The sequence below is a fragment of the Tachysurus vachellii genome, chromosome 8, assembly GCF_030014155.1.
Source record: "Tachysurus vachellii isolate PV-2020 chromosome 8, HZAU_Pvac_v1, whole genome shotgun sequence".
Lineage (NCBI taxonomy): Eukaryota > Metazoa > Chordata > Actinopteri > Siluriformes > Bagridae > Tachysurus > Tachysurus vachellii.
The window spans coordinates 17,604,039-17,627,625 of record NC_083467.1 but is presented as its reverse complement, the minus strand read 5'-3'; the positions used below and the strand labels follow the sequence as shown (position 1 = coordinate 17,627,625).

The 23,587-nt window shown below is 36.4% G+C and overlaps 1 protein-coding gene across 1 annotated transcript in view; it reads left to right on the top strand.

Moving 5' to 3' along the window:
* The window catches only part of LOC132850689 (potassium voltage-gated channel subfamily H member 7-like), a 61,686-nt gene extending 38,528 nt beyond the window's left edge, over window positions 1–23,158 (top strand). The window contains exons 7-15 of the mRNA XM_060877350.1: window positions 3,919–4,318; window positions 5,461–5,660; window positions 7,322–7,574; window positions 10,723–10,928; window positions 11,088–11,172; window positions 14,763–14,981; window positions 17,085–17,250; window positions 18,549–18,714; window positions 21,186–23,158. Of these exons, the coding sequence (XP_060733333.1) occupies window positions 3,919–4,318; window positions 5,461–5,660; window positions 7,322–7,574; window positions 10,723–10,928; window positions 11,088–11,172; window positions 14,763–14,981; window positions 17,085–17,250; window positions 18,549–18,714; window positions 21,186–21,374 (1,884 nt within the window). The 3' untranslated portion in view covers window positions 21,375–23,158. The remainder of the gene's footprint in view (window positions 1–3,918; window positions 4,319–5,460; window positions 5,661–7,321; window positions 7,575–10,722; window positions 10,929–11,087; window positions 11,173–14,762; window positions 14,982–17,084; window positions 17,251–18,548; window positions 18,715–21,185) is intronic.
* The last annotated feature ends 429 nt before the right edge of the window (window positions 23,159–23,587 follow it).

Here is a 23,587-nt window from a genome sequence, read left to right as displayed (position 1 = left end):
TCGCTATTAAGATATGTCTAAATTATTTAAAATATGTAATAATTTTTAAACTTCTCTTTTCTTTCTTTTATGTAAAGACAAAAAACATAAAAATATTGTTACAATTTTGATATGATTCCTTAAGCTTTGTTTTATTAAACATTGTAATATTATGAATGAATTCTAAAGACCCAATGTTGGGAAGAATTTTACTATCAGTGCCAAGCCCATCATAATATGAATTGTTTTCAAAACATGATAGTTTTAGTTTCCCAGACAAATGGCAGATTTTTTTTGTCTGGATTATTTCTTTGTCAACCAGGCAGAGAAAGAATGGTAATTGGCTATTTGGATGTGTTTACATTATTGATTAGCCCTGAGGAAAGTTGTGAGATATGTGGGGACTGTGAGATGTAATGCATTCATTGTGTTTCGTGAGCCAGTTATTAGAGAACTGGCTAGGTGCTGGACGATGCTGCTTCTGCCTGATATCCCAGTCATCAAATTTTTCTTATATATAGTGAATTCAGACTTCCACTTTATGTTATGCAATGCAGTGCAAAGCTGTTGCAACCTCCAAAATAGGCAAACAGCCTGCTTAATTGGCCATCATGCATTGAGTAAATGGGTCAGGCTACTAAGATGTATTGTTTATTGATTTTCCATTGGATTTTACTTGTATTTATTGAAAAGGGATCCCTGAAACCCTATACCAAATAGTGATCAGGGCAAGCATATTGTAACCAGAAGAAACAATCTCCAGTGTGTATATTGTACTGGATATTGTGCTGTTGTAACCCCCTCCCATTAATGGACTCAAATGACAAATCTAAAGTGACCCATGTCAGGAAATGCATTCTTGCTGGACTGGTTTATGTTTGTCTGTTTTGTGTGTATGTTTTTATGCCTGTGGTTGGGCAGATGGGGCTGTTGTGCACTCTGTGGTCAATGCGTTGCATGTTTTGTATAGTACAGAGAGACAGATGGCAGGTGGCCTCAGGACATGTCTCATTTACAGGATTTACATAAAGTGATTTTAGGTCTCTAGCCTTCTCCTAAAGCTCATTTAAAAACTGCTTCCCAAAACTGTTCTCTATTGTTTTCTCAATACATACCTTGTTTATTCATACATATTGTATCTACTTTGTTTATATTATGTTTTTATAATTATTTCTATACACATATAATAATATGTTTAATTGTGTATTTTTAAGGTCACAAACACGATGCAGAAAAGCTAAATTTAAATACACAACGTCAGCAGAGATTGATAACAACAGCATGGTCATGATCACTGTGTTGTAGAGCAAACAAGAGATACTTTCTTCATGTGTGTGATGGTTTTTGTTCATCTTAAACTACACTGAATTTTATTAACTAGACATATGTTTTGCACACTGGGTGCATTGAAATAGTAATTAAGATAATATATTTACTGACTTGCAAGGTGAAATCAGAGTGTTCCAGCAGCATAAATAAAGATAAAGCAATATACAGTATATTGTATAGTATAGTATAGTATATTGTGTTGAGGTTCTAGACAGAGTAAAGGAACTGTAAAAGGTTTTATCCACAGATGAGACAATTATCCACAGTTAAGTCATTATCCACCAATGAGGTAGTTACAGTTGCCATATTGTGTCTGTTGCAGAAAATGCATATATGTACAGTGATGCATTGATAAAAAGATGGATTACAGTGAAGAGTTGTTCTTATGGATGCTGGGAGAAATGACCTGTGTTTCTTCCTGCAGCAGGGAAGGTGCAATCTGCCGCTCAGTTTACTCATCTGTTCCTGTAGTGTTTATTGAAGAGCGTAGGAGGGCTTCGTCATGATCGCTGACACCTTGACCAGCAGGTGTTACAATATTAATTACAATGTCAGTAGGTACTCACATTGGAATTGAACGCAGCCTTTACAAATCACAGCAGTAAAGGTCAAATCTTCAGGTATCGTTAGATGTTTCAGTGATCAACAATTATTACCATCTTGAATGTTGCTCTAGCCTTTATATTCAAGTCACCCTTCATTCTTGTCTAACGTTACTAATAAGATTATAACAGTTTGTCAATGTTGCAGATGTCCAGCTATAACTCTATGCACATTTGTTGTGGATCACTATACCTGCCTTGTAAGATCATTTGTCTACTCAATTGCCTACTCATGCTTTTCATCTCAGACTGAAGATAAAATATTTTTCATGGATACACAGTGTCACCATGAATGTGCAATTGTACTGGCAGACCTATTGTTTTAAGTGAACTTTAAAAATATCTTCCACACTTATTACCTTTGCAGAACCTCTATGTAATTGGCAGGTAAATAAATGAATCCCTGTCAGGGGCAAGTTTAAAGTGTTGCAGGAGCATGTTTCAGATGAGACAGAACACAGTGTAAACACCAAGGGGCTCATTTGCAGAGTTTACAAAATGAGAGAAAACATTCCACAAATTAGAATGTATGTCTTTTCTGTAATATTGCGATAGCACTGCCAAATTAAAAAGGCAGTACGATTACCTCATCTCTTTTCTTTCACTGGCCTGGGTATTGGTGGCTGTAGTGCTGGTCTCTTGTGGTAGAGCACATAGACAGCATTGTATAATGTGCTATAATTACACATAATTATAAACCTGGTAATTAGTGAAACATTTATTGAAAGGCATTACTGAGGGAATGTGCTACATAGATAGAAGCTGTATTAGTCTACAAAATATAACCTTTACAATTTGCCCATTTGCAGTAATTATGTGGTGACTGAGGGAAAACCATTCACATGATCAGATGACACTTTCTACTACAGTACATAGTTCTGAAAATCACAAGCTTTCCTGAACTAGAATACGATTAACTTTTGTATATATCTCAATTACAAGTAAACAATTTTAATGTCTGATTACACCAAAAGTGAAAAAAGAAAAAAATCACATTAAAGGTTTCCTTTTCATTTCATTTGAAAGATATTCTACCTCTTAGTTATTATGGAAAAACATTATTCCTTCCAAATATTCAATAGTTGTACATTTACAACAGGAAATAAGTTCTCACTTTGATTATCAGCATAATAAACATTATTCTCTGCCTCAACAGCATTTAAAAACAAGCCTTATTGTTGATGTGACTGTACAAATGTATCATTCGACAACTGAATTAGGTTTATGATACAGCATTATGTTAAAGCGTATAGCTATAGCAATAAAAAGCATGAGGTTCATTGCATGAGAAAAGCACACTTAGCTAGCAAAGTTTTAGATAGCCTGATATGCCAGCAATTACAGCTCCTTTTATTAAACAGCTTTTTTACCCAATGTGAAATCAGTCAACGCACATAACTGGGGTAAGAATATAAAGTAACTGAAATCGCAAGCAAACAGTTGCATAAGATGTATTTCACAATTTGTTTTCCTGGAACTAAAGACACAGTTTGTCAGGGTTAGTGTGGAAGAAATCAAGTAACCAGCACCGAGTCCTAACCACAACCCAACTGAACCCTCTTGGGATGAACTGAAACGTTGTCTGCAACCCAGATCTCCTCGCCTGACATCAGTGCCCAATATTTTATAACATTTTAGATAACAAAGGGGCTAAATCTGTAATTGGATGCACATATGTGTGAGATGTCCACAAACATTGGGCCATATAATGTATTTAACAAGAAGAATAAAATAAATTGGTCAGATGTTTTCCAGAATTCAGCCAGAACATCTAATAGCTTTCCCCAAAAAAAATCTGATATTGTCTAAGATTTTCTTTATTTTTTCTTAATTGATATCCACCACATTTAATTCTGGGTTATGCATTGTAGGCTCAATTAAGAAAACTACAAACTTTTTTCTTTTCTATAATGCTCTGTCATGTTGCAATCACTGGTATGAATTCATTTTGATTGCATTAAAGGTTTATCTGTCAATGTCTATAAACTGGTATCTCATTTGTTTTCAGACAACTACTCTGATTGGTCTGTTGAAGACGGCCAGGCTGCTGAGATTAGTCCGGGTGGCCAGGAAGCTGGACCGCTACTCTGAGTATGGAGCAGCAGTGCTTATGCTCCTCATGTGTATTTTTGCACTTATAGCCCATTGGCTGGCTTGTATCTGGTATGCCATTGGCAACGTAGAGAAGAATTTTCTAGAGCAAAAGATTGGCTGGCTGGATAATCTCGGAGTGTCTATTGGAAAACGTTACAACCTGACTGACCCCAACTCTGGACCTTCTATTAAGGACAAATATGTCACTGCTTTGTATTTCACATTCAGCAGTCTGACCAGTGTGGGCTTCGGCAATGTCTCACCAAATACCAACTCAGAGAAGATCTTTTCTATCTGTGTCATGCTAATTGGATGTGAGTATGAGCTGATTTAAGTCCAATTATACAGTGTAAATGTAAATGTAAATATCATTGTGATGTAAATGTATCTAAGGTAAGAGGCCAACTGATCACCAGAGATTATTTTGGTGTTCAATCATTCTCAATACAGCAGTGGCACAGTAATGTGTGTTCAGAGGAACGATGTTATCAGGTGTATCAGTATTGCTGGGGTTTTATAATTTTATCTGTAGTACTACTGGGTTGAGAGAACAGTCTGCCAGCCAAAAATATTCCGGTGTTGATATGATGAACTGACACAGATGAAGACTAGAAGATTAATTTGTATCGTGCTTTTTAAAAAGAGGAGCTATACAGGTAGTTTTTAACTAAACACCAAAAGGGTAACTAATCTGGAAGCTGTGTCTTATAAAGAAACCTATAAGAGTGTATTAGTTTGGGTTCAGATATGGTAATGTTAAGTTCAAAATCTTTGTGAATATTTCCATGGGGAAAAAATCTGACTGTGACTGTGAGTTTCTAAGACATTTTTGTTTTGAAATGTGATACAATGCAACATAAAAACTAAACGACAATGAAAAATTAGAAATAAAAAAGATAGAATGTTAGTATCTTGCTCACACCCATACATCTTTTTAGTACACACAATTTTCGAGAATTTTTGTATGCACATATGTGAGTGATATAGAGCCCTGAACTCAATCCTACTGAACATCTTTAGATTAAACAGTAACATTAACTGTACTCCACGCCTTCTTGTCCAACATCAATGCCCAACCTCACTAATGTTCTTCTGGCTGAATAGACAAATCCCCACAGCCATGTGCCAAAATCTAGTGGAAAGCCTGCAATCAAGAGTGAAGGCTGTTAAAGGGTGAGACTGAATCCAAAAGAGATGTTTTGGAAAGAGATGTTCAGAAATCACATTTAGTTGTGATGATCAGCTTGTACTGGTCAAATTAAATGAAACAGCTATATTTATCATACAGTCCTAGAGCTGTGATCTGTATTATAGATGTACAGTACATTATAAAAATGGACAACTATTGTAGATGTATTTATTACTGAAAACTGAAAACTAATGTGTTTTTTATTTGTTGTCTCATGTTCATATGAATATTAGTATTCAAACTCTGTCATATTCTTGTCTTGGTTAGCCCTAATGTATGCCAGCATCTTCGGGAATGTTTCTGCTATCATTCAGCGGCTCTACTCAGGAACGGCACGGTATCACACCCAGATGCTGCGTGTGAAAGAGTTTATCCGCTTCCATCAGATCCCAAACCCACTCAGGCAGAGGCTGGAAGAGTATTTTCAGCATTCCTGGAACTACACTAATGGAATCGATATGAACATGGTGTGTTTGTACAGTATGTTGGGAATTTGGGAGACATAGCCAACTAGGCTTAGCTCATGCATTATGTATGTTTTTGTAGCTCATTAAGATTTTTAACAAAATTTGCAATCAACAGTGCTCATTGTGGATGAGGAATTTGTGAACTGGAATAGAGCGCTATTCTAAACGAAGGTTGTTGTTTTTTTTCAGCCTTGTTGATGAGTTGCAAATCTACTGTAGGTTTTAAATTAGCTCCTGTAAGACATGTGAATAAATCAAGTGTAATGTGTTGTAAGTGTGCATAATGAATGCAACACCTGTCTCTCTCCATTTTGCTCCATACGAAATGGAATGACCTCATCTCACTGGGACGCAGGAGGTATTTATTTAAAAAAACACAGGATTTTTCTTTGCCATTCTCATTCTTGTCCCCTCCAGTGCCTGTTATGTGCAGATGCTCGAGACCTTTCCTTCATAAAGCACTTTTCATCTTACTGTACTTCATGTTATTTTCAATAAGAAATCCATTTCAGCTTGCATCTGCTTTGATATTTATTTATGTAAAGGCCTTTTAGTCTGAAGGGTAATACTTAACAGTAACAGAACATGATTAATCATTCATTAATACCTGAATTAATTAATAATAACTTTCTTAAATCGCTTAAGTATTATAAATTCATGCATAAATAATGACCATCCTAAGTACATGCTAGTACATGTTTGTTAGTTAATGTATTAATTAAAAACAAAATCAAACATGTTCTATTAGTAAGAACATGAATTAAATGTGCATAATAATAATAATTTACACTGATCCTCTCTGTCGTACTGGCTCCGCTCCTATATTTTGAAATGAATACAATAAAACGTATTCATTTAGCAGACACTATTATCAATTAACATTTAAAAACAGTGTTCCCTATGATTATTTTCAGATGATTTAGTCTTAGATAGAGCATGTTAGAGTTTACCCCATATGTAAATTAAAAATGTACTTAATGTGGTCTGTGTTCACACATGAATTCATAAGACTCACATACGTAGTTTAGATGAACTCTTCATTAGTAAGTATTAGGGCATAGGGTTATTCATGTACTGTTATTGTAAAGGGTTACCTCCTGAAGATCTTGTTGCTTACATACTGTATAAGGTGCTTGTAAAAAAAAAAAAAAAAAAAAAAAGGAATAAATCTTCCTGAATTCATCATCTTCAGAGGCTGCTAGCCAGGTATTTCTGTATGTAATTGCTGAATGTTTTTTTGTTTGTTTTTTGAATAGTTTGCATGATCATCTTTATCTTTTCCTTATTTCTTTTGGTTGGATGTCTATTACCACTATGGCAGTCTCAAAATAGTGAGATGCACACTACTTCTCTTAGATATACAAAATCTTATTTCAAGATCGACATTCAATTTTACCCTTTTTATAGGCTATGAAAAGGGTAAACCTGAAAACTGTTATATATCTGGACATCAATCAATATCTCAATATCTAACTATTGTATCTAACTATCAATAGTCAATATCTAACTATTGTATGTTCCTTACAAAAATGGTATTGTTGTAAGCAATGTAATATAAAATGCATGTGTTTTAGTTCTTTAAAAATGTTTACTTTTACATAAGTTCAACATATCCTCTCCTATCCTTGTTTCTGTCTATTTGTCTGATTTTTCCTATCTAGGTGTTAAAGGGCTTTCCAGAATGCTTACAAGCAGATATCTGTCTTCATCTGAACCGGAGCCTGCTGCAAGACTGTAAGGCTTTCTGTGGGGCCACAAAAGGCTGCTTACGTGCCCTGGCCATGCGCTTTAAGACGACCCATGCTCCACCAGGAGACACACTGGTTCACTCTGGAGATGTTCTTACAGCACTTTACTTCCTGTCTCGAGGATCCATCGAAATCCTGAAGGATGACATTGTCGTGGCCATTCTAGGTAATTTTGCATTTGAATATTTTTTTAAATAATAATGATTTTTAAAAAAATATATTTGTTAATTTAACAGAAGTAATTTAACTTCTACTGAAAGGTCAAAATGCAGTTGCATTGTTACAGTATACTGTGTACTCCCAGTTCATATAGAAAAGCATATTGTTACGTACTATTTGTGACCATGATAGAAGATTCTCATATTGCGCCATCATAGCTGAGGTCAATAGGCTGCTTTGAAAAAAAGCACTTTTGGATTGTTTTGTTAGTCTGGAGTTAAAAGCAGGAATCTCATTACTTAGAACCACTGATGGTACTGTCAATATTGATTTGTCTGTCTCAGTTTTCTTAAAATGCACAGGCTAAGAATGACTGCAGCACATTTAAAAGGTTCTGGTTGCTGTTAATGTTAGTACTGTGTAGCTTGTTTATTTGCTTTAGCAATAAGAGCTAAAATAGGCCTATTTAGCTTGGGTCTGCTACACAATAAAGAGCATAAGAGCAACTTATAACAATGATGTTGACTAATCATTGTATGCATGATCATAAAAAAGAATAGCTAAAAATGGGGAATGAGAACTGAGAGAGAAAAAAACATAAATTACTTTTGTTAGAGTATTTGCACACATAATATTAGTGCAAGCTTTTCTAGATTGTGGATGAAACAAGAACAACAAAACAACAACAATAATAAGAATAAGAATAGTAATATTACTATTAATAATAATCATAATAATAATATGATGCTGATTATTAATAATAATATTAATATTATGATGCTTATTAATAATAATATTAATATTATTATTAATAATAATCATAATAATAATACTCATAATAAGCACAATAATAATAATCATAATAATACTAATAATATGTATTATTATTATTATTATTATTATTATTATTATTATTATTATTATTATTATGTACAAATACAGAATTGCAGTGAGTGTGCTATGTATCGCAGTTGTAGTTTCACTAAGTGCAGTTTTAACAAATAGATATATAATTTTGAATGCATTTAGTTTGGCTATCCTCTGACAGGCTTTGACATTTCTGTCATTTCTCTGCTGATTTAAGTTTCGTTATTGTTTACACTATGATCACAAGTAATGGCTCTGTCCCATATTTAAGCCAGTTTGCCTGTCAGTATATCCACAGTGCCTCATTTTAACTTGTTTTATGTGTCATTTTTATATACTGTATACAGTAAGTAATAGGAAAGCTAAACATTCTGCCAGTGCAATCCAGCCAAAACTCTATGGAGCTCTGTTTCTCAGTGGCTTTTCACACACAGTGTGTCTCAGTGGACAGCCATGTTAGGTTCTTTGTGGTTGTAGTTTTTTGATACAAAAGTAGTAAATTGAGAGTGTTTTAGCAGATTCAGTAAATATATAAAGCACTGGAAGAGCTGGAAATTGGCCTATCAGTATATACACTACCAGTTGTGTTAGGACAAACTGAAAGAAATGTTTACTTCATGAATTCTATTTTGAACTATTTCAGAATAAACATCAACCAGAATTAAAAAAACTTAAAATACTATTCTTGATGAAGCTTCAAATTCAACCAGCATCTTCTCAACCAACTTACATAATGGAGCTTTATCTATTCATCTATTTCCTAAATTAAATCTATGCACTTATTTTTTTATATTTTTTATTTTTATTTTTATTTTTTTTTTTATTATTTTATATTTTAAGCTGTACAGTAAGTATTTAACCATATCTGTCAAGTGTACTAAGAATGGCTGTGGATTCACTGCAACCATGACAAGGATAAACACATATATATGTACAGTATATAATTATATAAATAGAAATTTAGCTTTATTGTACTGTATACAAAGTGGCCAATGAGAGAGAGAGAGAGAGAGAGAGAGAGAGAGAGAGAGAGAGAGAGAATGTGGCCAGGACCAGTTTGTGATCACTATTGTTAGTGAGCATTTCTCCTCATAATGCAGACCTTTTGTCTCACCCACTGAACACTGCTGGATCATCATATTGAGTCATTTGTAGAAAACTCTGTGGTGTAGGAACAGAGACTGTACAAAACTAAGCTTATAGTCTAAAAGTAGCCTTAATTCAGTCATTCAGGATACAAATTAAAAGACTCCTGACAAAGGAACCTTAGCATCACCTAAAATATCACTTAAATCCAAGTCTCTCAGTGATAACACTGTTGTCATCATAAGCTAATCTTTCTAATTTGTATAATTCTGAAACCTGTAAGCTAGTTAAGACCTAGTTAAGCACCTGAAACATGATTTGCGTTTGCACAGATCCCATCCAGAAGTAAAGAGCTAGAAGAGTTTTAAAACATGGTTACTTGCAAAAGTGAAAAAGGAGATAACTGCATTTAGTGATTTCAATCCAGCTGCACTGCAGAAGCATTATAGACATGTTTGCAGCCAGGACCTGGTTACAAACTAAATTGCTTATGTCTATTTCACTATAGTACTGTATGTTGCTGTCCAGCAATTTACTCAAAGCCTGTCATTTGATGTGTTCGGAAATAAACAATTCCAAGAAAGAACTTGTTTAAAAAAGATTGTTGTACAGCTTAATTTGTTCCATTTTTGACTGTTTGTCACAATTTAGCCACAGCAAACTCTAACATTTTTTCCCCAGACTGCCACACATTTAAAGTGAGTTAACATGATTATCAAAAGTGTTCCTATTCCTTTTGAAGAAGGACAGCAAAGCCTGTGAGCCACATATGATGTGGCATCTGTGGACATCAAAGTGTAAACCAGCATCAGGCCAATCTGTTCTTAAATAATGAATAACACAGATGAGTGGAGAAGTTTTCTTTTGCACCTTGTTTTACAATAAGACTTAATTTATGCTAATGATATCATGCCTTGATCAAAAAAGTGCAAATTTATACATTTTAAACTCAAAACATTATTCTTGATGTAACTTCAAATTCAACCAGTTCAAGTTTATGTATAACCTACTAGTAAATAGTAAAACATACAAATTAAAATAAATTTTGATTCAGAAAATAAGTACACAGGCTTTATTTATATTCTTTATTGTACAGTATACAAAGTGGCCAATGAGACAGAAAGAGAGAGAGAGAGAATGTGTGGACTAAATATTAATATATTTTATCCAGTTTCATGTTATTCGCATTATTTTGTATCCAGGGAAAAATGACATATTTGGAGAGATGATCCACTTGTATGCAAAACCAGGAAAGTCAAAGGCAGACGTACGAGCTCTGAGCTACTGTGATCTGCACACTATCAACCGTGAAGACCTGCTGGAGGTGCTGGATATGTACCCAGAGTTCTCCGACCACTTCCTCACCAATCTGGAGCTCACCTTTAACCTAAGAGATGATAACACTAAGGTAAGCCTTTACTGTAAAAGAGTTAATTTTCTGACATCAGGACCAAAACACAATTTTGTAGTAGTATAATACTAACCATAAGAGTAATAGTTATTTTATGTATTTCTTTAGGTGTATTTTTGGAACGACTCTTAAACACAAATTCTTGTCTCTACACAGGCCAGTTATGCACAAGGTAGTGACTCAGAAGGAGAAGACAATAAAGACAGAAGAAAGATTTCTTTCAATTGTGAGCAAACACAAGGTAATATAATAATAATAATAATAATAATAATAATAATAATAATAATAATAATAATAATAATAGTAATAATAATAATAATAATAATAATAATAATAATAATAATAATTCATGTAGCTTCTGGTTTATGTAATTTGTCAAGATTTATTGCAGTGCCGATGTTTGCAGTGCTGCATTTATGTCTGTTTGTCCCCATCTTTTTGTACTTTATTACATTAAGTGCTATAGTGCAACCATTTGAGCAGCAATACATTATACTGATAATACAGATAACTTGCAGTACGCATGCACCTGTCAGCATACAGCTATAATAGGTTGAATATGGGCTCCTAATATTGTGTACAGTACATAGTTTCTCTCCAGTAAATGGATTATATATATATATATATATATATTCTATTAGAGACATTTTCAACATGATTAACTTTGACTACATTGCTCTTTAAATGAAAGACATCCTTTTTGAGGGAATTCAACACTGCATAATTGCTGATGCTATAGGACCACTTCTTTAGAGAAGTTGTGTCTGAAGCACTGTGTGAAATCATGCAGATTAGCTCAGGTAGGTCATGTGATGAAGAAGAGTACATTATATAAGGGCATCTATGTTACATTACTCCAGCTTATTTCCATTCAATTAAAATAAATTCACATTTATTTGTATAGCGCAATTAACAATGGATATTGTCTCTAAGCAGCTTTACAGAACATAAGAAACATAATACAAACAATTTAATATTATACAAAGATTAATAAAATGCAAAACTTAAATACTTATATTTAAATGCATTTGTATTTATCCCCAATGAACAAACCTGAGGTGGCAAGAAAAAAACTCCCTTAGATGGAAGAGGAAACCTTGAGAGGAACCAGACATAAAAGGGAACCTTATCCTCATGTGGGTGACACTGTAGGGTGTGATTATAAATATACAGTCTGGCAATTGTGTATTGATTAGGAGGTTGTGGTCCTCAAAGACCACATGTAGTTGGCATCTCCTCTTAGAATGTCTGAATACTTCATGACGCAGAGTCCAACTGGAGCTGGTACATCTCTAGATGAGTCAGGATCCTCACAGGTTTGGCCTCTTCCCAATGAAGGTCCAAAAAAGGTTCTTTGTCTTCAGGAAGCTCTCAGTGAATGTTTGTGCAGATTGCTTGTCCCATCTGTCTAGATTAGGGAAAAAGAAGTTTTATATATATATAGCGAACATGATGAGCAAACAGTTTAGAAAGTGTGTGCATCTGTGCCCTTGCTCTTTCCATGCGGTTTTGATTTGGTAGAGGAAAGAGCTCTTGAGAGAGCTGGCTGCATGCACTGCAAATCCTTTCCTTGCTGTAAGCTCCGCTCCTGCTTGGCTGTTTTCTTCAGCCAAGCGTCTGTGGCTCATGGCTCTGGTCCCGCATCTGCAGAGGCAGTGTGCCAACTTAGATCATGGGTCTCGCAGGTTGAGTTAGCAGGGACGCAACAAGAGATGGGTGATCCCCTTTCTTTTGTCCTCTCTCGACTCGGATGTCCCTGTTTCAGCTCTGGGAGCTCACTTTGCGATTTCTCCTGACTTGAACAAGGAATTATTATTGTCTTTATCGGACTCTGAGGAGCTCCATGTGGTTGATGAGTGGTATGCTTATGAAATGCTTCCTGAGTTGAACAATCATTGGCTGTATTTCTAGCCAAGTGTCTGTGCCAAGTGTCTTGAGTCCCAGGGAAGTGGACCTGGATGAGGAAATTATGTTGTCTGCATTGGACTCTGAGGAGTTCAGTGTGGGCAATGAGTATCAATCAGCATTTGAATTGTGACCACATGTGCGATGTTCAAAGAGCTCCTGGAAGTAATAGCTGTGTTGTTGCTTAGCTGAGATCGGCTTGATGAAAATGTTAGTGTTGTCTGCTCTAAGCTTGACGACCACTTCCTAACTTCACACTGCCTTCCACCTCCATGCAGGTGTCTCCCATTTTTCCCAGATTTCCACAATGAGGTATAAAGGTTGTGGAATAATCCATATTCTGTATTTTTGTTCTCCTTGATCACTACTAACTATTTAGCCATTGTGGGTCTAGATGGGTATGCTTATGTGTCGATGCCTAGGGTTGAAGAAACACTATCTCTCCTCTTCATCAACTGCAAGGAGAAAGTCTGCACTCCTATTGAAGCCCTGTCGGGCCACATTGGCCCTTTTAGGGAAGGCCTTCATAGCCTCAGGTCAAGCCAGTGCGATGCTGACCACAATGGTGGTTTTGCAGGTGTAACAAGCTGACCTGCTTAAGGAGCTCATCTGCGCTGTGGGGCTCACCAATGAGGTCTGCCACAAATTCAGCCTTCCGTGCCACAAAGCAGACGCCCACGTCATCGGCCATTCCATGGCTGCATTGGTTGCTATGGAGAAGCAGATAAAAGGAAGACAGAGATAATAGAGGAGGACAAAACCTTTCTGTTAGACACCCTGATTTCTCCTAGGGGCCTGAGCTTCCCTCTCCACAGCGAGGAGCCAGGGAAATCAACCGATTGCCACTGTCCCCAGCCTGGCCTGCTGAGACAGGAAAAGAAAGCTAGCATTACACCCATATCAGGTTCTATAACCTGGACCTGGACCCCACTCCTGGCTGCTGGGTCCTACAGGGCTAATTGTGCTTGTTCCCTTTCACAACCTCTGGGAAAAACATCTCCCGGCATGTAGCGTTGGTATTGGCATTCCCATAGCATCAGCCGTGACACAGCATTGAGTACCCTCAAAAGGCAACTACACCAAATTCAAATTCAAATTCAAATTTATTTGTATAGCACTTTTAACAATGGGCATAGTCTCAAAGCAGCTTTACAGAACATAAAGTTTCATATAATGATAAATATAATACAAAAATTCAAGATTAATACACCCATTAATGTATGTTACCTGGTGTAGGGAACGAGACACTGCATTGCTTGACACACTCCAGGCATCCACTCGCGCTTCCCTCAGACAAGTAGAAGCTGGAGTAATGTGACGTAGATGACCTTTTATGGTTTTGCTGGCACACTCCTCTTCGTCACATGACCTACCTGAGGCAATAAATCGGTGTGATTTCACACAGAGCTTTAGACATAACAGCTGCAAAGAAGCGTTCCTATAGCATCAGCAATGACGCAACGTCGAGTTCCCTTCTCAGGGAACTGGGTTACATATCCTGGTGTAGCTTTCTCAGAAGGAGTTCCCAAAAAAAGAGATCACATTACATCAACTTTCAAGGAACATTGCTTGCAATAGGCAATAATTTGTTAAGAAGGCTTTGTTTTAATGAATTTCCCACTGTAAATTCTGTGTTTCTAGTTTAAACTGTATATTTGATTATTATCTATATTGCAGTAATGTTAAGTGTAATGTTGTATTCACTCATTTGAGAAAGTGTTTTGGATCAATTTAGATGGATCAAAATGTACTAAATGGATTTTAATGTAAGGTAAATTAAGTTTAAGGTCATCTATAAGACATTTGCTTGTCACTGTGTGTGTGTTAAGTGGTATTATTGTCTTCTCTGGAGGCTCCCAGTGAAGTCTGGGACTCTTTGCTGCATCACAAGGTGTTCCTTTAACCAGTGTTGATGACATCCCACAGGGGGTAGCATCAAGGACATTGAAAATGAGAACAAGAAGGAGCGCCGCGAGTCACGACTCAGCTCGAAAAGAGGCTCTGACGAGTACAGGGCTTCCAGGGAGGAGCAGCAAAGAAATCCAGCAGCTGAAATAATGGAATATCCATGCATAGACAGTTACACACCAACCTCTGATTGCAGCCCGTTTAGAAGCAAGATACACAGAGAGGCATATTACTATGGTAAGACATCACTCTCTTTAAGCCCAGTGAATCTCTAATCCACATTAAAACTTTTCCCGTCCTCTAGTATTTTGTCTTTGTTGTGTTAAAAATTGCTTTCTTTTTTTTAAAACTTAAAAAGGTGCCCTCAACAATCTGTTCATCTGCTTTTACTAAAACTTAGCACTGTACTCTATTTTATTGCCTTACTGAAGCCCACAACAACACCAACATACATTTCATTTAGTGGAACACCCATGTTTAAGTTACTGGTTATAATTCTAGTTATCACATTATAGCAGCTATAAATAGTAATTTCCTCACTAGTAATTTCCTCACTGTCCTTTTTTTACTGGCCAAGTCTGGAACTTTACTAACTATTACAAGGCACATACACCTAAAACTCTTTCCATAAATGATGTGTAAACATCTAACACAAAGCTTCACCTTAGCAACTATTATTTCATATTATTTTTCAACACATTTTGCCTGTTTATTATAAGATTATCAGCCTTAGATTATGTGAAGTATGCATAATCCTTGCAAGTTGCTGTGAATTAACCGTTACTATAGGAATGATAATGTATTAGAAGTAGCTCAATATGTTGATATAATTTATAATATAAACTAAAAATATAACAAATATAATTTGTGTTATCGCTGGAACTATTCTCAAAGCAGCTGAAAATGATTTAAAACCTGATTTCAGAATTAGTTGTCAATGCTATGGTATAAACTGAAACTAATGTCATTAATCATCTTTGTTCTACTTAGACTGAGTGATTCTAATACAAAAACATGAGCTTAAAATAAATAGACTATTGACAAAATGACACTTTATAACCACTGCCTTAAAAAACAATCTTTTAGTTTGATTGATGCTCCAATATAAAATAAATTAAACGCCTTTTCATTTGCCCCCATATTTCTAAAACAATTGATGGGAAAACTTAATTAAACAGTTACACAAAGTAACCAGATCAGACACTTAATCATGCTAAAGAAATAAAATAAGAAGAAAGAAATTGAGGAAGCAGTTCAGGCCTCATTGGAGCATGTCTTTCAGAGCATTATGTCACTGTACAACTCTTTTTATAGGCTTTAAGAAAATCCACTAGCTTACCATTCCAATCATGTTTTCCTCAGCATGCATGTAATGTCCCACCTCACTCTCCCAGAGCCAAGTAAATTTAATTCCACATAGCCATCAAGGAGTCACTTCTCTCCGATTTAACTAATGGAGAGTGGATTGCTATTTGAATGTGACCTATCGTAGCTTTTTGAGCTAATAACCTTTTAATAGGAATAGTCTCCCACAAATGGAGAAACACAGGACAAAGACAAATGTATCTGTCATACAATGTACATATCAGATACACCAACAGGTACTGTCAATATAACATAAACTCACACTTTATTCAGGGTGTACTGTTTTCTCTGTAAACTTTACATAGCATATCTTTCAGATGTTGTGTGAAAATGCAAACCTGAGGTCAAAGCACATTTCTTGTGCAAACCATTTCAGACTCTACAATATTTATAGCCGTATGCTGTGTCCTATGAGATTTATTCTCACATCTCAAATGCGATGCATTTTTATTAGACTTATACATTTTTGAAATACATTTTCCTGGAGACACTTATCCTTCAGATCAAGATGCCTAAATTCCTCTAAAACTATAATAGCTCTGCATGCATTTTTTATTTCTGCACGTTTGCATGATTTCACAGTCTGTAGTGATGTTTGCAAGTGCTTCTGGCTGTAAGCATAAGTGGAATTTTTAACTGGTGGAGACTGATTAAATGGCATCATTACCCTCTTTTTTAGCCCTAGTGTCTGATCTAAGATCAGCATGAATGAGGGCTTGGGGTTCTGCTGGCGTCTAAACACACATGTGGAAGCAGAAGATAACCTTTTGTCTGTATTGTCTCAGGCTGACATTCAGAGATAGGAGTGTCTAAGCAGCACAAAAGCAGTAAATAATAATAGCATAATTGTGCTCCGTTGGTCACCGTAGTGATTTTGATAGCATCTGTAAATAAAAAATAGGATTAAAAGTCTTCTAAAACCACAAAGAGTATAAATCTCTGTGTGTCTACGTGTGTTTGTGCGTGCACATTCAGAAAGGCTGAGTGCTGACTGGGACAGCGTGAGGCTGAGGGAGGCTTTGGAAGACTCACAAGCTCAGACTCATAAGCTGAGAAGGGAGGAAGATGAGGAGCTAGAGTGTGATCTCACATATGGAGAAGTGCAACAGAGACTGGACCACTTGCAGGATCACCTGAACAGGTTTTGCCCAATCACACACAGACACAATATACGCATAATATTTATGTTGCTATCGTTGTTGCTTTTGCTAAACTAATTTTAATAACTATATTTATTAATATCTTACTCTAAATATTTATCCTTTATAATATTTCTAATACCATATACCAGACTTTTAAAGTATAAATTACATTTTAAATTCAAATATTCTCCCTCAGAGACCTGTCTGATGACCCACAGTGTGTACATTACCAATGCCCTAATATGCAATGCCGTGTATGCTAATCTAAAAGCATTTACACACACACACCTTCAATATTACACAAATTTATCTTAACACTGAAAGAGAACATTAGTTAGGGTTATCACTCACTCACATAGAAGATAGCCATGGCAAGAAAAGCAGATGTAGCTCAGTGATCAATACACACACACTTTTTGCAAGCACATGTATTTGCACGCACACACAATACACACATTGAAGTATATGCAAATATACACACTGGCAGACAGAAGACTAACAGCAGGTGGTATTTTTAGCTGAATTGTTGGCTGAGGGGAAAAGAGACATCACGGTGCAGAAATCCCGCACCAGCTGAGTCTCATATCTCTGATCTCCTTTAGAGGACCAAACCACCCTGATCTCTCTCTCTCTCTCTCTCTCTCTCTCTCTCTTGTTTGCATCAATTTTGCTGCTGGGTAAATGTGGCGGATCCTATTCCACAGATACTGTCAAGAAATGTGCACTTGAAAAATGGCACATTTTGAAAGCAAAATACACACTTTTGCATGTGAACATATCAGTAGCAAACAGGGAAGTGTAAAGTCTGTCATTGTTAAAATGCTTTCTTAGGGCTCTTTTTTAAGCCTCAGAGGTAATAGGATTAATGTTATTTTCTAACCAGCAAATATCCCATGAACTCTCAAGGACAGGACAAAGACAGGGACAGGACAGGACAGGACAAATAGTATTTTATGATTTTTCCTGGAAATACAAACAGATTAATGTTCTGTGATTCTGGCCAATTATATTTCAGAACAATGTGAATATCTGAATGATTGAAGAACAGGCTCCCTCTAGAGTTCTCTTTCTACAGCACAAATACACAGCTTTAATAACAACACATTGCTTTCTTTTATGCATTTCCAACATTATAATTATAAACATTTTAAGATAAACGAATATTCATCTGAATTATTTTTTAATCCTTTCAGTCTATACACTTTTGATTAGACTTAAAGAGGAAGCATGATAAATACAGTACATATGTTTAGCTCAGGGTTCAGAGCCACACTTTTACAGTTCCCGTGTGTTCCAGGCTGGAGTCTCAGATGACTTCAGATATCAAGGCTATCCTGTGTTTACTGCAAAGAAGCTCCTCTGCAGGCCCTCCTGCATACAGTGCAGTGACTGCCAGCCTAGAGAAACAGGCCATCACCACACAGTCGGTCAACACCAGCCAAACCCTTTCACCTGCCTCACAGGTAGAACTTAACTTACATATCCTCCACACTACACACTTGCTGACCAGAATTAACACAAACTCATGATTCCTGTATCAGCACTTTAATTATGTATTAAATTATGCTAGAGAATGTCATGTAAGAAATCTGTTATATGAAGTCATTTTTTAGGGTTTTGTTTTTGGTTTATGGCTGTTAATCATGCACATTGTGTGGAAGTGGCTGTTTTGGTATACATGTTAAACAGCAGAAAAGAGTGAAATCTTTGAAGAGCAAGCCTGTTTCATGTCACATACGTTGCTAATTTTTTCTTCAGCCTGTTGATCCAAAGTATCACAGAATATTATAAATGTTTGTATTTTATATATTTAATCACAAGCAATACTATATTGTAATTGTTGATTTGGCCTGGCTCCCTGATTAAAACACTTCTATAATATGTATATCAACAGCACTTTTACTGCCCCAAAATTGATTATTATTATTAATTTATTCCTATTATGCCACAGCAATTTGCCAACACTTTTTGCGAAAACACAATTTTATATTACTTATAGAATGGCTGGTCATATACTTTATACCAGGAGCAAACATGCCAGGCCAGGGGTGAAAAAACTAAAGGGCATAAATGGCATTTCCTCATACTCATTGGCGCACCTAGATGGCACTTCATCTTCTTACATGTTGGAAAGCCTAAAGATCACTGCATCTTCACTTGAAAGCCACATTTAAGTATTTTATCATGTTTCATCTCACATATATATGGAGAACCCTATAGGGCACTGCCTCTTATACGCTTCACTGGTTGGGTACCCTAGAAGGCACTTTCCTGTAGGTAGGGCCACCCTACAAAGCATTTCATCACATATTCCTATTTGAAGGGCAGCCATTAAGGCACCTGTTCATGATTTTAAAGTGCAGGATCCTGCCGCTGGACCACATGGGGGCTTGTTATGGCAGCAAATGAGCCTTTATTTCTGTTGATGATAAGACAAACAATGCAGCTTGTCATGTCACCAAGAAAGTGCATAGCCCTTTCTTATGAAGGCTCTCTTGTATCTGACATCTTGGCTACAGCTTTACCTGATTGTAGACACAGAAAATATCTCTCAGCACCTGATCGAGAAGCTAAGCCTGCTGGGACTGAACACCTCCCTCTGCAACTAGATCTTGGACTTTGTAACTGGGAGACCTCAAGTCAGTCCGGATCAGGAACAGCATCTCCAGCACCACTACACTGAGCCCTGGGGCCCCTCAGGGCTGTGTGTTCAGTCCACTGTCCGCTCAGTCCACTGATGGTGACTCAAGACTGTGTACCAGATTAAATGCACAGATTAATGCACAGATTAAATGACATCAAGTTTGCAGATGACACGACCGTGGTGGGTCTCATCAGCAAGAACGATGAGTCAGCATACAGAGAGGAGGCGCAACATATAACTGGTGTAGAGCCAACATCTTGTCTTTGAATGTTGATAAAACTTAAAAGATGATTATTGACTTCAGAAGAGCACAGAGCGACCACTCTCCGCTGAATAATAATGGACATTCTGTAGAGATTGTTAAGAGCCCAAGATTCCTTGGCGTTTATCTATCAGAGAATTTCGCCTGGTTACTCAACACCAGCTCCATCACCAAGAAAGCCTAGTAGTCTTTCTCTTAGGAAAGCCTTTGTCCCTGCCCCATCCTGACTACGTTTTACAGAGGGACCATTGAGAGCATCCTGAGCAGCTGCATCACTGTCTGGTTTGGGAATTGCACCATCCCGTATAGCAAGACCCTGCAGCGTGTAGTGGGGAAAGCTGAGAAGACATTGGAGTATCTCTTCCTTCTGTCAAGAATATTTACACCACACACCCCTCACACACTATTCACCCTCCTGCCATCTGGGAAAAGGTACCGTAGAAATCGAGCCCTCACAACCAGACTATACAACAGTTTCTTCCCTCAAACCATCAGGCTTCTCAATACCCAAAACTGAACGTTTACCGAACGAATACACACACACACACACACACACACACTTGCACATTCACTGCTGCCTTAGCAGAAGTGTATATATTTTTACAAGAATCCTGTGTTTACAACCATTTTTTGCACAATGTTTATGACCATATACTTTTTCACAATGTTTTGTACAACATACAGAATGCACACTGCTCAGTGCTATCATGTGTTTTTTGTCCTGTAGTGGTTTGTTTTGTCTGTCTGCACTGTCTTTCATTTTGCACTGTTTGCACTGTTTGCACTAGGTTGCACACGGTGCACTTTATGCTATAACTTACTTTCAGTCCTTAGCTCTATGCTGTTCTATGAATATCTGTTTTGTTTTACATAGCTCGGTGTTGTTTTATGCAGATGTATATTGTTTTATGTAGCTCCATGGTCCTGGAGAAACATCCTGGAGGAACATTTCATTTCTCTCTCTCTCTCTCTCTCTCTCTCTCTCTCTCTCTCTCTCTCTCTCTCTTTCTCTCTCTCTCTCTGAGCAGGACCAGGAGACAAGTCATCCCCAGAACCCTAATGATAATGGTCTCTCCAAGCATCATTCCAAATCACTTCTTCCAATTCACCTCTCCTCACCGTCCCAGACATCCAACACCAGTACAACAGCTGCAGAGCTCCACAGGCCTCTGTCTGACCCTGGACTGCCAAGATGTAGCACTGAATCACTTCCATGACTATAAGACTTCAATTCCATATACCTTAGCACGCTGGATTGCCACCTTTAAGAACATTATGCTTGTATATGCAAGGAGAAAAATATTCCTGAAGGTCATTTCCATGGAGCTGAAACTGTATTTCATTTATTTTGAACAGTCTGTTTGATTTGAGTGTGAATCCCTAAACTCTGACCTCTTTTGTAGCTTTTGCTCCATGCTAGCCTGCTGGATGTGAATAAGTAACCTCACTCAAGGACTCAGGGTCTGATTCATGGCAACATTAGACAATGAATTGTGATGGTGAACTCTCATCTCTATGGTGGATTAATTGCCCCTTTATAAAATTTCTGCTGTATTCTATCATAAGATTCAAATTCATGAAACACTTGGATAGGTTGCAAATCTAGGACTGTCACTAGGACTATGGTATTCCATGGTACTGTTTGACTTTTGGTTGATGAACAACACTTCCACAGGTGTTACAGCCATGTAGCCTTTTTCTGCCTCAGTTTACAGTTACACATCTTTGTTCTTATCCAATTTTAAAAATTCAGGAGATAAGAGACTTGTATTTGACAGCATCAACATTTTCTTACACACACACGGTGATTGTAATCACCTCATTCATGTACTTACAGCACATAACCTGTTTTAAAGGTTAAGTAGCATGTAGTAGCAAGTCTGTCCATAGAAAAGTGCATGTCTGAAAGCGTTACCTGTTGCATGCTTGCAACATACTGGAAAGCAATTGTAGTGTGATTCTGGCATGTATCTAAACTGTTTTTAGTCTTTAGTTTAAAAGGTCATATTGCTTTGCACATGAACCAGAATACTGGAGGCCTAGAACTATTTTGATGACCAAAGCTTTGGTACCACACATGTAGCTCTGAATAAATAAATAAATAAATATTTATGTATAAATTTAGCAACTACTGTAAAACAGCTATGGCTGAGACTGGGTATTTTAAGGTACACTGGAAAAGTTTGTTTTGTTTCCAAACCATCACAGACTTTTAGTTGGTTTTACAAATTCTGCTCAAAATAGTAACTGGAATATGTTACCTTTTATATCACTAGCTTCCATTGCAAATTATTGCAGCAATAAGCATTTAAGCCTGCGTATTTATGTATTTATTTCATCCATTTGTAAAGGATTGATATGCTGAAAATGACTTTTGTTAGGTCTTAACAACACCTCGTTTACTGGAAGTAGAGCATGTTTCACAGTATATATTACTATTATTAAATGTAGCCTAAAAATTAAACATTGCATAGGGATTTTAATAAAATCCATGTGAACACTTTCATTTCTCAGAAATTGACAAAAATCTCTCCTGTGATAGTTCCAATCACATGCAAGTAATCTCAGATGCAGCAGTGACAAGATTTATTATATTCATATCTTGAGTGTAGAAAGGAACCAGCTAAAGGTTTTATTTCAGAAATTATATTTCATAACATACCACACATCCACACAAGCATTCAAGAAATAGTATGCTGTAACTTGCTGGGTCAAGTACTTTCTGAAAACATGTCTTTACAAAATACACACAGATCAAGAGCGTGCATCCTAAAGATTCTGTCACACTCACTCCTAAAAATACACAACATTAAACCTGAAATGTAGACTACTGATTAAGAGAGTGGGCAAGCTGACAGAAAATCATGGTGAACTTGCATATTTAAAAAAATATATATTGCAAACTTTTGCACATATTCTCCAAACTTGTACAAGACAGTCACTTTTTACTTGAGTGTGTGTCACGTTATTTAATTTTATTATTTTTTATGCATTTTTAAAGTTTGCCACCATATATTTTATACACTGTAACACTATACAGGTTATTTGAATGTGTAAGTTATTTGATGAATTAATATAAATAAAACTATTTAGTGTATATAGCACAATTGCTTTAGGAGATTACTTTTGATGAATTGTACACATTAATACACAAATAAAAGAGAATGCTAAATATACGTTTTGAATTTCCTCTTGGTGTTGAGGTGTTAATAAATACCACCGAAACTGTTCCACCACACACACTAACATGTCTGTGTCATCGTTGTCTGCAGAATATTAGTGATATGATCCAATAAATGGCACATGGCCAGTAATGTTTCTATAAAGTGGCTTATAAATTGTAAATGTTGAGACATGATCTAAATATAAGTAATGAAATATAAATGAAAAATATATATAAAGTGATCCTATCAGTAATACTTGAAATAGG